Genomic DNA, 15,620 nt, shown 5'->3' with positions numbered 1-15,620 from the left:
ATTTAAAAAGGTGTAGGATAGGGGGCTTCCCACACCCTTTCTCCAGAATCCATAGAATGAGCCTGTTCAGTAGTGTGCTGGACCTATAAATTTCTTTCTTATCGAACTTTCAAATTGTGTTGTGCTCATAGAGGCCAAATTGTTTCCTTCTTCTAGAATCCTGATGCATTTTTCCTTCTTTCCGTTCTTGAGTTCTAAAGCTGCTACATTCCCTCATTTTAATGGGGGTATCTGGGATGAGAGAAGCATGTTGATTCTGCTTTGTCTCACTGCTTCCAACTAATTATTTGACTCCTGCTTCTGTCAGTGTTTTCCTTACTGGCACAGTGACATGGCTTATATGACTCTCTGTACCTTCATTTACGGAACAATGTCTTTTTTCAAATTCCATCCAGAAAATATGTACCATCTGGCTACTCTCCCATGTATCAGTCCTATTTCATTCTGCTAAGTGAAGCAGAAGCCTAGGGAATACAATGAAGAAACATTTATTTTGGCTTTACAAATCAAAGTCCCTTTACTGACAGAACACATTAAAAAAATGTAATTTAGACTAAGCTCCTCCAGACTTTTAGCTCTAACGCACCCCTCCTTGGCTTTCCCCCTGTTTGTTTACTTATGGGATTTTGTTTTCCATTTTTAAAATTGTGGCCCAAAATTACAGTTATAAATATTTGATTTTTGGCAGTTGCCAATCAAGGATGGCGACTTTGTGCCTTAATCTCAGTTGTCTTCCGTTTCATTCTCTCCTTGCATTTTAATTGCCTCTTCTTTGTACAGCTTCTAACTTTTCTTCTGCTCTTGATGATCTTAGAATAATAGAATTGTAGAGTTAGAAAGGACCACGGGCATCATCTAGTCCAACCCCCTGCAGTGCAGGAATCTTGCCCAACTAGGAGCTCAAACCCATGACCCTGAGATCTATGGGTCTCATGGGTAAGAGTCTCATGCTCTACCAACTGAGCTCCTTAGGTGGATGTCATCACCCTTTTTTATTCACTCCTGTGCTCTCCCTTTACTGGTGCCTTGATCCATCAGTCTTCACTTTGGTCATATATCCATTTTGAACTAGATGGGTGACGGCTATGAACTGAAAGCCACCACTTCCCACAGCAGCTTACTTGAAGGTGAGGTGTGATGTAGAGACCATCTCCTTTATGGAAGAAATGGAGGAAGCATTGCTGTTTGTATGCCATCTTTGTTCCATTCACAAAGCCAATACTGTCACTGAAACAGGAATGTGTTCCCTACCCTGCTCCCCGCCCCAGAATCTAAGGGATCAAAAGCTGCTGTAAACTCTCAGAACTGGCCCTAGATCATTTATAAGGGGTTATGGGGAAGATGGAATCTGAGATTTATGGAGCGATGAGTAAGCAGAAGATTGTACATAGTGATACTAATCTGCATTTTTTAAAAAAAACCCTATTTATTAAATCACTGTTTCAAGCATTTTTACAGAGTGGCTGAAAAGGCAACACCTCTTCCCCCTGCTAGAAAACCTAAAAATATTGATATAAGCTGGTCAGTTGCGCAGAGAGAGAGAGAGAGAGAAGGCAGAACATGGGACTGTACAAACTTGTGTGATATTGATGGAGATAAATAAAATAGACTGAGGTGTGGATTTAGTTCAAATAGCCATAACTGAGGGATTCTCTTGATAATTAGTCTTTTCCTTAATAATAATGATAAAAATACAGCTTCTTTTTTATCTTTCAAAGAAATATTTGTCACATCCTTACTCTGGAAAGCAACTTTGGTTATACAGTATGGAGAAAGTAGTCCTATATTCTATGCAACTGGAATAAAAAAGAAGGAACTTTTCCATTGGGTTGCCAGTGGCTAAATTGCAGCCGAGAACTTAAAAAATACTTGGTATCTTTTCAACAAATGAATCTGATTTCAATTTTGGCAAGTTTATTTTATGATCTACGAACTGCTTAATAAGTTGCAATAGCGTCTGCTAGAAAATGCCATAGCCTAGTAACACTGAGCCTTGAAATAAGCTCACTAAGTCTGCCTTTGTTCACCTTTCCTTCAAAAAGAGACCCTGCAAATACGTATTACACCACTTAAGTCTATCACATGTTAGATCTCCTGAAACTATATATTGTGTTACGAGAGAGAGAAAATACTTTTAGTGGATGGCTTTTCACCAAGGCCCCAAAAATTCAGCAGAGCTTATGCAGGGACAGGAAATACCATCTTGCTCATGTTGAGACTGGTAAGCAGAGAGTTGCTTTTGTCCTCCCTATTTTTGTTGGTGGGCTTGGCTGTTGGATGAATGCCTGTGAGAAAATAAAATGAGCTAGTTGCATACTGTAGGGTTCACGCTTTAGTTACAAATGCAGCTTATTACTCAGTTATGTTCAACAAAACTTTTCTGTTTGTGGTTAAGTAATGCACTTCAACCTGTATCTAGAGCACAATATCGGGCTTAGGCAGGAGTTTGTGTCTTACACAGATCAAGTACCTGGCTTGGCTCAGCAGAAGGAGGAAGTGACAGAATACTTGATACTGCAAATCCCAAAAGTTCAAAACCTTGTATTAGGGCCCCCCCACCCCCCCCACACACATTTAGCTTTAAAAAATTAAGTTTCAGACGTTTATCATGTCTCCGCAGCAAAATGCTGCTTTCTTTATATTGCTTTCTTAATGTTCTGTGCAAGCATTCTGAAGTTTAGAATATTTTTTTCTAAAAGCTATTTTGATTTATATTAGGAATCATCATTTCCTGTGTTGCAACTCCTTCAACAGAAATTGGGTTTTGATTATATTCATGATCTTTTAAAGCTCTCTTTTACAAGCCCTTGTAGTCTCCTAACTCAGGGAGTCCCCATCATTTTTTGGTTTAGAGGCTTTGAACCCTGATCCCATAAAAGTGGGCAAAATACAGCCCAAAACAAAAAACAAAGGCAACCCTCTTCAAATTAAACCCAAATGGGAGTGCCCAAAGGTGCCCACAAATAACGTGTTGTGGGGGGCACAGCCCTAATTCCTGGTGGGAGCAGGAGCCTATCTAGGGGCTGGCCCCTGCTAAGTGCACAGGCTCAGGAGTGGCACAAAAACCTCACCTCTCCACTCTGGCTTGGAGTGGCTAAGAGCCCAGCTGCCCATCCATGCACCCCCCAGGCTGTTCCTCTGCTGCTCTGAGCGAGGGCTCTCTCCCCAGTCAGCCAGTGGTGCTGTTAGAAGTGTGACCTTTTGAGTTTCTAGTCCATGGTTTCTCCCAGCTTCAGAGGCACTGATACACCTCCATGCCAAGGGCGCAGGTGGGCCTAGGTATGCCTCTGGGTGAGAGGATGGTGAACTAAACAGGTTACCACTTACCTGCAGTGAAAGGAGCGAGGAGTGAATCTCAGCTGAGAAGACAAAAAGAAAAGCAGTTGTTCAAAATGCTCCAATGATAAGCTTTGCCCAGTCCATACTCATTTCACAGACTGCTCCTCACCTGTATAGGCCGTAGTCTCTCACTGTTATGATGTTCTGGCATAGAACCCCCCTCTGTCTGATCTGCGGGTTTAAGCCAATAGAGAATTGATCATTGGAAAGTATATGGTGGGATTCTGAGGCTGAGTGGTATGTGTCACCCCAACCCTTAGAATGCAGCTTGCATTGTAATCATTACTACAGTGAACTATAGTGCACAATGATAGCATTGTTGAGTACTGGAGGGAATATGGAAGAATAAAAGGTGTATCTGTTAGCAGCAGGGTACTTTCTCACCAGAGAAGATGTTGAGGTTGAAGTATGGGGTTTCTTGCTGCTGCCTAGCACTTTGATTTTGCCTCGCCATAGGGGTGTGTGAGTTGACATTCATGCTGGAGGTGTGAGAAAAAGCAGGAGAAGCCCTGAAAGAAATGGAGAGTTGAATGGTGATGAGAAATGCAAATTACTGTGGCAAGTAATACTAGTGCCATGGCCTTTTCATGGTCATGTGATAATAGTATCCTGAAGGGAATATTGTCCCTCACCCTGGAACTCACCTGAAGAATAAACTTTGAGTGGAACCTGAAGAAGGAGTAGCTGCAAAATAGAACAAAGTATTATGCCTCAAGTGATTATCGGAGAGTCTGTGGAAAGGTGGCAGGAGAAGAACAAAGGTAAGCATGTAGGACTTTACTTTTCTTAGATACAATAATGTATTTGCCCATTTAAAAGAGGGGACAATTCCCCTCTTGGACACTGAATAAGCTTTGGAGGAAGCTGAATCTTGCATTCTCCTATTCCTGGTCTTCCATTGCCACCTTTTGGTCTTTTGTATTATTTGTAGTCAAAACATATACAGAACAGAGTCTGGGATTCTGAGTTATACTATTTCTGATACTGGAGGTATATGCTACTAGCAGCCTTCAATAGTCTTATGCTTCATGAATTTGTCTAAAACTTATTTTTAAAGCCATCCAAAGTGCTGACCATTACAACTTCGTCTGGTAGCAAATCCCAGAGTTAAATGATGTGCTGTGTGACTAAGTTGTTGTTTAGTCGATTAGTCGTGTCTGACTCTTTGTGACCCCACGTGTGGCTAAGAACTTCCTTTCATCTGCCAAATTCATTATAAAATATCTATTGGCTTCTAGTATTATGAGGAGAAAAATTATACAGCTCCATACCATGCATAAATTTACAGGTGAAACTCAAAAAATTAGAATATTGTGGAAAAGTTCATTTATTTCAGTAATTCAACTTAAAAGGTGAAACTAATATATGAGATAGACTCATGACATGCAAAGCGAGATATGTCAAGCCTTTGGCTCCCCAAATCAACACAGACTGTGGAAACTTCACATTGGACTTCAAGCATCTGGCATTGTGTGCCTCCCCATTCTTCCTCCGGACCCTGGGTCCTTCGTTTCTAAGTGAGATGCAAAAGCTGCTCTCATCAGAAAAGAGATTTTGGGAGCCATGTCCTCAGCTGGTGTTGGTCCACTGTGCTTCATTAAGTCCAGGGTCAACGTAGCTGTCTACCAGGAGATTTTGGAGCACTTCATGCTTCCTTCTGCAGACGAGCTTTATGGGGATGCTGATTTCATTTTCCAATAGGACTTTGTCACCTGCCTACACTGCCAAAAGTATCAAAACCTGGTTCAATGCCCATGGGATTACTGTGCTTGATTGGCCAGCAAACCCACCTGACCTGAACCCCATAGAGAATCTATGGGGCATTGCCAAGAGAAAGATGAGAGACATGAGACCGAGCAATGTAGAAGAGCTGAAGGCTGCTATTGAAGCTTCCTGGTCTTCCATAACACCTCAGCAGTGCCACAAGCTGATAGCATCCATGCCACGCCGCATTGAGGCAGTAATTGATGCAAAAGGGGCCCAAACCAAGTACTGAGTACATGTGCATGCTTCTACTTCTCAGAGGTCCAATATTGCTCTATTTGCAGTCCTTGTTTTGCTGATTTCATTTATCAGTTGTACACCATAAACATCACAATTGTAACAAATAAAGGCTTGACATATCTCGCTTTGCATGTCATGAGTCTATCTCATATATTAGTTTCACCTTTTAAGTTGAATTACTGAAATAAATGAACTTTTCCACAATATTCTAATTTTTTGAGTTTCACCTGTAGACACTTCATTCTCGTCCTTCCACCTTATTCACAATTTCTCTAAACTAACACAAACACCCCCAAATGTAGTAGATTTTCCTCATAAGGGAGTTGCTCCAGTCCCTTGATGATATTCATTACCTTTTTCTTAACCTTTTCCTGCTCTACAATATATTTTTAAGGTGTGTTACCAGAACTGTGCACAGTATTCTCAAGTATGGTTGCACCATAGATGTGTATAATTGTATTGGATATATCACCCCTTTTCTTACTATCCTGTACAATTTGGCCTCATAGGCATCTCACTGCTCATCTCTTCTTCCAGATCGTTTCTGCACAGGTTAAAAAGCAAAATTCTTGATGACCAGTAATAATACATTGTGTTATGAAAATTCTATTTATTCCTACTCTCTGCTTCCTCTTTAGCTAGTTACTGATATAAGTGAGGATCTGTCCTCTTATCCCATGGTTGGTAATCATACTCGGGAGTTTTTGATGAGGAATGTTTTGAAAGTGTTTGGCACTATGTTTGACACTCTCAAAGAACTGCAAAATGTTAATGGGACAAGTATTACACTTGTAGTAAACATGCTAGTTTTTATTCAGCAAGTCTTTTTATGTCTGGCAGTTCTTCATAATGCTCTCCACCAGCTTTCCTACAAAATTAAGCTAACTGGGCTGTACTCTCCTAGATCTCCTTGGATCCACCTTTTAAAAATTGGTGTTACATTGGCGATTTCCCAGTCCTCCAGTGTGGGGGCTGATCTTACAGGCAAGTTACATATTTCCATTAAAAGATCAGCAGTTTCACCTTTGAGTTCTTTAAGAATTCTTGAATGGATGCCATTTGGATATGATAAGTTAATTTGTTTTTAATTTGTCAGTATGGCCTAGGACTTCGTCTCTTGTCACCACTATTTCCCTTGGTTCCTCAGGCTCTCTTCCTGAGAAAATTAGTTCAGACATAGTGACCTGCCCTATGGCTTGTGCAATGAAAACCGATGCAAAGCATTCATTCAGCTTGTCTGCAATCTCCTCTTCCTCCTTTAGCACACATTTGACTCCTTTATCATCCACAGGTCTAACTGCCTCCCTAGCTGGTTTCCTGCTTCTAATGTATATAAAAATACTTTAGTGTTGGTCTTAATGATTTTGGTGGTGTGATCCTTTAATTCTTTTCCCTACCCCAATCTCTTATTGTCTAGTTGAATTTCTTTTGCCAAATTTTGTGTTCCCTACCTTTTATCTGAAGCTATTTCTTACCATTTATAGAGTCAGCTGGGGTCATCCTAGTGGATCCTGTGGCATGCTGGGTACAAGTGAGAAATCTCTGCTTTTTAATATTATCTAGAAAAGTTATTACATGGTAAAATAAGCCAACAACATTATAAACACCTTAGTTCTAAATTTTACATTACAATTCAATCTGCACTTGTTATTTATATGTCCTGTAGGCCTTATCAGACAGATGATATTAACAGCTCCCACTGACCTTGTTGCGGTTATTGCCTTGGTGAGTCCTTGTTGGCAACAGGAGAATAGTTCTTTTGCCATGGCAATGTATTAAGTACTGAGCACTAAGCCTTGATAACACAAAACAGTAAACAGTGTGTGACGAGGACAAGGCTTCTCTTTTCATGGGCATATTATATCAATGGCTCCTGGTTCTCAGAATTCTCTGTGACACTGAGTTTTTGAAGAACAAAAACAACATATCCATCTTATCTTTTCCTTTTCTAGGTAAAGGACAGCAGTGGTGGAGACTCACTTGCCAGTTTGATAGCTGGCTGGTTCTGGAAGAGATGGCATCCATGGAAGATGAGCGACTACGGAGAATAGAGGCACAAAAAGTCCAGGAGTCACTGGTGGGAAGGCTAGATAGGCAAGCAGACAGATAATATCTATGCATTGCCTCTACTAAGAGGTCTAGATTCCTAAACTAGAATTCAATTTTTGATGATAGGATACTGGACAGAGGAAAGATCATAGCATGAAGTGTACTGTGTTTAGAGTTGGAATTTTGTTTTACTTAAAGAGGAAAAAAACTGAAATTCCTCTGGAATTGTGAGCAAATGCCTACATTTTTGCTGTTGTTTTTATAACAATGCCTCACACCTACAACCAAAGAATATGAATTTCCTGATTCACCTACCTGACTACCTCACTGGAGCGCTGGGAAATAGGTTGTGGTGTAACTGCAAAATATGAAATAGGTTACTGCAGAGACAGTAACAACATACTGTGCTAGAGAAAAGATGTTGGTCTGAGTCATTATAAGGAAGGTAATAAATATGCATCTTCAAGGGCCAAAAAGACATGTGCAAACCTTTACCCTGATTTTATAGAGAAATATTTGAGCATATGTTTGTACCTGTCCATCCCTCTCAGGGAAACATGTTGGATTGCATGTGTGTACATGTGCAAAGGCATTTTTTAGATAGGTAAGTAGCCACTTATTGCTATGTGTTCAGGGCCAGAACACATGCATTCACATGCTCATAAACAAACAGATACACTGTAATGTGAACATTTGCTCAAGGGCATTGACACATGCCCATCTTTCTACCTACCTCTGGGTGATGGGTGTGTGACACCGACTGGCCTCGGAGTGCTGTTTCTGCAGCAAATTGAAATGAATTTTGTTCAGTCAGGGTCAAAGGCATGTGACTGTGCCCCAGATGTTTTGCTGCCCTGTGGCCTCAAACTCAGCTCTATTGTTTTGCCACAGATACGTTGGTTGGTGTCTACATTTTATGTGCTGCAGTTCCTGGCAAATGTTCCAAGAAGGCAGAACTAACACACTGACCTGCTACTCTGGCGGTGTCTCGGAAAAGCCTGTTGAGAGAAAAGGGTGGGTTTGCAGGACCAAATGCAAATGTAAGTAACCTGCAGGGAGGTTGATTCACTTTTCCCATCCCAACATTGACAAAGGCACGGAGGAGCAGAACTTGTTTCTACCAGCAGATGGTGTCTGGAACTCAATCACAAAAAATGTGATTTGTTTCCAGCAAAGGGCTCCTACCTTCATGTTGTTACACTTTTTCTTCAGTTCCCTGTTCTCTCTCCGTATTGCCTCCAAATTCCTAAGCCAAGGGGAGTAGGGGGAAAGAAATGGAAGATAGGTGGTCTGACTAATTATATTGCATTGCCTTACATTAATACATTATATTACATCCAGTTATACTGTTGACCCTTTAGGCAGGAACATTTTGGCAGAGAGATGTGGGATGTATGTCTGTGGGGTCATGCAGACCAATAGTTCCATTTCACATTAACATGTCATAATATCTAGTACTAATGGAATAGGAATATGGTCCTTTTAAAATAACAGTATACATATTTATCCCCATTTGGTTGCTTTATGTGTATAATGTTAATGCAGGAGCTCACTCCACCCCTTACCAGGATTCTGCCATCAATCAATAATAAAAGAGCTGCTTACAAATTAAACGAGAATTCAAGAATATTTCATATGAACCTTCTTTATATTGTTTTCAGGAGGGGGAATAGGTTATACTGGGAGATAATGACTGGCCCAAGATTACCAAGTGAGTCTCAGGACTAAACAGGGATTTGAACTTAGGCTTCTGCAATCCTAGTCCAACACTTCGATGGTCTTCCTCATGACGGCTCTACTAAATCCTGCAGCTACAACTAACACTGTTTGCCTTAGTTCATGGGAACACAACCTGCTTTTCTTGGATAGTTAGTTTCTGGTGAGCTTCCTGAAGAGCTCCCTCTGCTTTTGAAGCATTGTGTTTGTAGAAAGAAACTAAAAGCTCCATCTGGCCCTTCTGGAACATGCACACCTAGGAAGAGAAACAAAGGGAATGAAATAAAAGGATTGAAAAGCATGTCTGATGGGCGGGGTAAAAATAATAAAGTTAATATTATTATTATGTGCTCTCCTGGTCAAATTTGGGGACTGTGACTTGCTTCAGGAGATCAGAAATGGAATATGGGTCCTTTCAACTCTAGGGAACATACTAGACAGGAAGCAAGTGGCATAGTGCAGTGGTACAGCATTTGCCTTACATATAGATGGTCACAGGGTAAATGGAGCAGTGACCCACTCACCTCAGTCTGCCCCCAGTTAATCCCCACTTGCCTACCTCCTTACAACCAGCCCTGTGAGTGGTACTAGCTGTCAGCTTCCTCCTCCTTGGACTCAGTTTTACCCTTGTGCAACTCGACAGGGAGAAAGACAGGAACAAAACCAGAATTAGTGGGCTCTGTCTGTCTTAGGTTCCACCTATGGTGGACCTCTTTGCCTGCTGCCCTGCCATTCCCAGTGGGCACCAGCCACCACAAGACACAGGTTCAATGTCTACCAATCAGAGTAGACTGGGCTAAATGAACGAGTTGTCTGACTTAAGGTTATATACAAAATAAAAAAATCCTTCCAGTAGCACCTTTAAGACCAACTAAGTTAGTTCTTGGTATGAGCTTTCGTGTGCAAGCACACTTCTTCAGATACACTGAAACAGAAGTTGCCAGATCCTTCTATATAGTGAGAAGGTGGGGAGGGGTATTACTCAGAAGGGTGGTGGGAATGGGAGATAGGCGGATAGCTGGGATGAGCCTGCTGACGACTCTTAACGACTGTAATGGGTCTTACAGGAAAAGGCAAGGGGTGAGAAGGTGAGAAATGGCTTAGTCATGTATAATGGGATAAGAATCCAATGTCTTTGTTCAAACCAGGTTTCTCCATGGTTTTAAGTTTGGTAATGAGTTGCAATTCAGCAGCTTCTCTTTCCAGTCTATTTCTGAAGTTCCTTTGTAGTAAAACAGCTACTTTGAGATCTTGTATAGAATGTCCTGGGAGATTAAAGTGTTCTCCTGCTGGTTTCTCTGTTTTGTGATTCTTGATGTCAGATTTATGTCCATTTATTCTTTGGCGTAAGGTTTGGCCTGTTTGTCCAATATAGAGAGCTGAAGGACACTGTTGGCATTTGATGCCATACACAATGTTAGATGATGAGCAATTGAATAGTCCTGAGATGGTATGTGTGATGTTGTTGGGGCCAGTAATGGTGTTGTCCGGGTGTATGTGGCAGCAAAGTTGGCATCTGGGTTTATTGCAGGCTCTGGTGCCAGTGTCCGTGTTAAGTCTGGTTGTAGTATTATTGTGGGTTAGGAGTTGTTTAAGATTGGGTGGCTGTCTGTAGGCAATGAAAGGTCTTCCTCCCAGAGCTTGAGAAAGAGAACTGTCATTGTCCAGGAGAGGTTGTAGATCTCTGATGATGCGTTGTACTGTTTTAACTTGGGAGCTGTATGTGATGACTAGAGGTGTTCTGTTATTTTCTTTTTTGGGTCTGTCTTGCAGCAAGTTCTCTCTGGGTATAAGTCTGGCTCTGTTGATCTGTTGTCTAACTTCATCTGCTGGGTATTTTAGTTCTGAAAAGGTTTGCTGTAGATCTCTTAGGTGAGAGTCTCTGTCTGTAGAATTGGAACAGATGCGGCTGTAACGTAGTGCCTGGCTATATACAATGGACTGTTTGGTATGTTTGGGATGGTAGCTAGAGGCATGTAGATATGTTTGTCGGTCAGTTGGTTTACGGTATAAGGTGGTGTCCATGCGCCCATCCTGTATTTTTATAGTAGTGTCCAAAAAATGTATTTCTTGCATAGATTGATTCATTGTAAGGTTGATTGTGGGGTGAAAATCATTAAATTTCTGGTGAAAGGTGTTCAGGGTCTGTTGACCATGTGTCCAGATGATAAAAATATCGTCAATGTATCGCAGATACAAGAGAGGTTTGAGTGGGTAGGAGTTTAGGAAACGTTGTTCTAAATCTGCCATGAAGATGTTGGCATACTGTGGGGCCATGCGGGTGCCCATTGCTGTGCCGCTGATCTGAAGGAACAGGTCATCACCGAATTTGAAGTTGTTGTGGGTAAGGACAAATTGGCAGAGTTTGGTGGCAAGGTCCGCTGTGGTTTTATCTGAAATGGTGTTCCTTATAGCTTGTAAACCATCGTTGTGTGGGATGTTGGTATACAGAGATTCCACATCCATAGTAGCTAGTATAGTATTGTTGGGAAGATTATTTAAAGATTGTATTTTCCTCAGAAAATCTGTGGTGTCACGTACATAGCTGGGAGCACTGATGGCATATGGTTTCAGAACAGAGTCCATATAACCGGATACACCCACTGTAATAGTGCCAATACCTGAAATGATGGGGCGTCCTGGATTTCCTGGTTTGTGTATTTTAGGTAGAAGATAGAAAGTTCCTGGTCGAGGTTCTGTTGGTGTGTTGGTGAGGATCTGTTCTTGGATGTGTGGGGGTAGCTCCTTAACAATCTTGTTCAGTTCTTTCTTGTATTCTTGTGTGGGGTCTGAGTCCAATTTTGTGTAAAAGGCGGTATTGGAAAGTTGTCTGTGAGCTTCCTGAATGTAGTCAGTTTTGTTCATGATGACGACAGCTCCACCTTTGTCTGCTTCTTTAATTATAATGTCTGGGTTGTTTCTGAGATTATCTATGGCTCTCCTTTCAGCATGGTTTAGATTTTGTTGTAAGCGATGGTGTTTTCTGGTCACATCTGTTTGGATTCTGTGGCGGAAGCAGTCAATGTACAAGTCCAGTGTGGTATTGCGTCCATCAGGAGGGGTCCATGTGGAGTCCCTTTTTGTGTAACACTTTTTCGGAGGTAGTTGGTGGTCAGTGTTCTGTTGGGAGGGTGGTTGTTGTTCTCCAGTGGGTTGAGAGGTGTTGTGTTGTGAAGTTGTTGTTTGTTCTGATTGGTCTTGTTGTTGTGTGTGTTGAAAATACTCCTTCAGGCGTAAACGGCGGAAAAATGCTTCCAAGTCCCCGTAGAACTGAATCATGTGTGGGGATTTGGCGGGGCAGAATGACAGTCCACGTGAAAGGACTGATTCCTCGGCTGGGCTGAGTGCTTGCTGTGAGAGATTGACAATATTGTTGATCTTGTTTTGATTAGTAGCCTGTAGGTTGGAAAGGTTAGAGAGTTTCTTGTTTTTCTGTTTTTTCAGTAGCTCCAGTTGAGAGTGGTAAATGTTTTGTTTTTCCTTTTGGAACTCTTGCCAAGCTTGGTGGTTCCTGATAGAGTTGTCTAATACAAGGAGTTCCTCCTTTATTAGCTTCTGTTTAGAGTAGAGAACGCTGATCAGATGTTTGAGCAGCTTCTTAGAGAAAGTGTTGCATAGTTTTCTTGCATATTCAGTGGGATACGTGGATTGTAGAGGGTTCTTAATTCTAAGACCCTTGGGTATAATGTCCAGGTTCTTGCATTTAGTAAGAAAGAAGATATCAGTCTGTACCTGTGCAAGTTTCTTGGTGAGGTTGATGGACTTCCAAGGTTATATAGTTTTGCATGTTCACTCCAGTCATATGAGATGCACATCATGTTGCACAAGCGACTCAGAGTTTGTGCTAATGGCTGTAATTGAACAAGGTGCTAAGAGTCCCTAAATTGTTTTTTAACTCTGAGAAATTAAGAAACAACCCATGAGTTTGCTAGGGGGAGCTTTTAGAAAGGAAAATTGACAGAAAACTCTGGCATATGTGTCTAGCCTTTGCCTGCTAATACTTTGAGGGAGCTGAAAGCTTGCTGCAGTCAAACATTTGGCTAAAGGTAAGTACAAATGACAGGGTATCTACCACGTACTTGAAGTGCAAAATAAAGACACAATAACAACTTTGGAGATAAAACTCCTGTTTCAAAAATGTTGGAAAAAACATGTTGCAAAAGTGTATCAAGTTGATAGACATCTGAGGTACTGTGGTGGGCATGCAAAGCTAGTGGAGTGCAAAGGGGAAGGTCAGAAATGGAGAGCTTCCTGAAAATATTGGAAATGCAGCAATTACAATATTCACCTACCTGAAATTCCTAGATAGAGAGACACCCTTTACACTTGTGGCACCCTGTTTTTAGAATTCTCTCCCATGGTCAGCTTTCCCGGCATCTACATTGCCATATTTTCAGCAGCAGGTGAAGACCCTTTAATTTTTACAGGCCTTATAAATGTTTTCACTGTTTTAAATACTGCTTGATTCTACTGTTTTATCACTGTTTTCATTAGACTATGCTTTTGTTGTTTTTAAAAATACTTATAGACTACCTTAGGAACTTTGTTGTTGAAGGTGTGATATATACACATTTCCCAAATAAATAAATACCTTTATTATTGTCACTACAGTAATATCCACCAATGAGAAGTAGTATCTTGCTCAGGGGAGGGAGTAGTAGTATCTTGCTCAGGGTAATTACCAAGGCTTGTGAGATATACATAAAATGGCAATCCTGGCAGATTTTAATGTTCAGGTGCTGCTGATTCTGCTGAAATTCTATCTGATTATTAACTAGTTGGTCTGTATATTTATATGGCTCTTTTATCTAGATTTGTTATAGTAATTAATTAGCTAAGTTGGCAAAGAGGACCACTATTATTATTAACCCTTCCCCAGATTGGTTATTAACTACTCCTATAAATGACTTTAGATTTAACCCCACCCCCATAGCCCCAAGCTATTGGAAACGGGGTGAAATGTAACTTCTTTTCAAATCATATTCTTTGTTTATTAGGCCAGGAAATTAAGCTGCTACAGCTGCTTCCAGACTTGCTATTTTGCAGCTAGGATTCAATCGCATATAGTATTAGCAAATCCAGGTTGCTCAGTGTTTAGTTTACTTAACACAAGCCTATTTTTAAAGAACAAGCTTTTGAGGGATAAGGAAAGTGATAAAACATGTACTGGAAAGTGAGAGATATTTGCTTGGTATAACCTCCCTACAAACAAATTGGAATGAATGTTCATTATGCAGCCAGTTTCACAGAACCTCCCTGAAAACATTGCGCAAACAAATGAGATCAATGTTCAATAAACAAGTTGCCTGAAGAAATTTTGGTTTCTTCTTGTTTGCAGGAAGGACCCCTTAAACATACTTCTGAATACATTTTCATCATACATGTCTCCCACTATCTTTAAGCTAACCTGCTTTTTCTGACTGGATTGCAGACGCTGTTTTTAAGCTAACCTGCTTTTTCTCAGAGACCCACAATTCCACAAATTCACTCCATGTTTCTTGACTGTCACCAGCATTTTAGGACCTATGAGACAATGTTCACAGGGATGTCATTCTTACCTGAGATAGATGGGTGATATGGTTGAGAGCAGTTTCAACAGGGCTTTTGAAAAACTTTTTTTCATCTTCTTTCATCTGTAGATCAGAAACACGAAGAGGACAAGATAAGGCCCAGACTCTTTATTATCTTCCAAAGAGGCAAAGCAAACTGAGATATTCTAGGTTTAATCAGCTGGTAATGTATTTAAGAGACTGATGTTCAAATCCCTTGTACAAACCATGGCTAAGTGTGAATGCACAAGCATGCAAGCATTAACAGCAGAGTTACTTCATTCATTCCCTGGCCCTGCTACACACACATGCATGTTTTCACAGCAAAACACATGGCCACTTTACTGTTTCTTCAGAAAACCTAAATTGATGTTAGTTCCAACTGAGCACTAAAAAGCGGGTTTTCACAGGGAAAGGAAAGCTTCAGGGCAAAAATAACTAACACTAGGACATAGAGCTTTTAAGCATGGACTTGTGACTGGAAAGAGTAGGGCAAAAAGGTAAGTAAGAATATGGATTGAAACTACTTTGCAAATTAAAAGTGCATTTTACATACTGGATTTTAATTGCATCCCCTGAAATACTCTTACAGATGGGTGTGCTGTTCAGAGAAACAAACTAAGAGGAAGGTGGGTTTGGCAAACCCTCAACGTGATCAACTCCCGCCCAGGAACCTATGTTCCTACTGTGGAAGGACATATAGATCCAGAATTCGCCTCCACAGTCACTTACGGACTCACTGTTAAGACCATATTCATGGAAGACAATCTTACTGGGCTACGAGTGATTGCCAAAGAAACTGTTCAGTGCAGAAACCTTGCTCAGTCCAACTCCTGCCAGTCCCCAGCCCTGTATTAACAGCTAATTAAATGAGACAAGTGTTTTCAAAATTGTAACATTTTAGCCTTATAAGAAATAACTTCATACATTAGCCAAAATGGATGTGGTACAACTAGAACATCT

General features: G+C 40.9%; 1 protein-coding gene across 13 annotated transcripts in view; it reads right to left on the bottom strand.

The window, feature by feature from the left end:
- Positions 1-110: 110 nt before the first annotated feature.
- RNF212B (ring finger protein 212B) overlaps positions 111-15,620 on the bottom strand; it is a 27,210-nt gene continuing 11,700 nt past the window's right edge. For 7 of the 13 annotated variants that reach the window (XM_080979918.1, XM_080979916.1, XM_080979920.1 and 4 more), the window contains exons 4-16: positions 14,667-14,741; positions 9,249-9,364; positions 8,578-8,638; positions 8,362-8,390; positions 8,126-8,172; positions 7,708-7,750; positions 7,324-7,429; positions 6,819-6,864; positions 3,984-4,023; positions 3,724-3,848; positions 3,449-3,510; positions 3,328-3,359; positions 982-2,285 (exon numbers count right to left, since the gene is read on the bottom strand). In XM_080979918.1, the coding sequence (XP_080836044.1) occupies positions 2,249-2,285; positions 3,328-3,359; positions 3,449-3,510; positions 3,724-3,848; positions 3,984-4,023; positions 6,819-6,864; positions 7,324-7,429; positions 7,708-7,750; positions 8,126-8,172; positions 8,362-8,390; positions 8,578-8,638; positions 9,249-9,364; positions 14,667-14,741 (819 nt within the window). In that variant the 3' untranslated portion in view covers positions 982-2,248. The other 6 variants (XR_013979090.1, XR_013979091.1, XR_013979092.1 and 3 more) reach the window with 6 other exon arrangements.

The sequence above is a fragment of the Podarcis pityusensis genome (assembly GCF_964106645.2).
Source record: "Podarcis pityusensis genome assembly, chromosome: 13".
Lineage (NCBI taxonomy): Eukaryota > Metazoa > Chordata > Lepidosauria > Squamata > Lacertidae > Podarcis > Podarcis pityusensis.
Note: the sequence above shows the minus strand (reverse complement) of the source record. Positions and strands in the feature narration are given on the sequence as shown.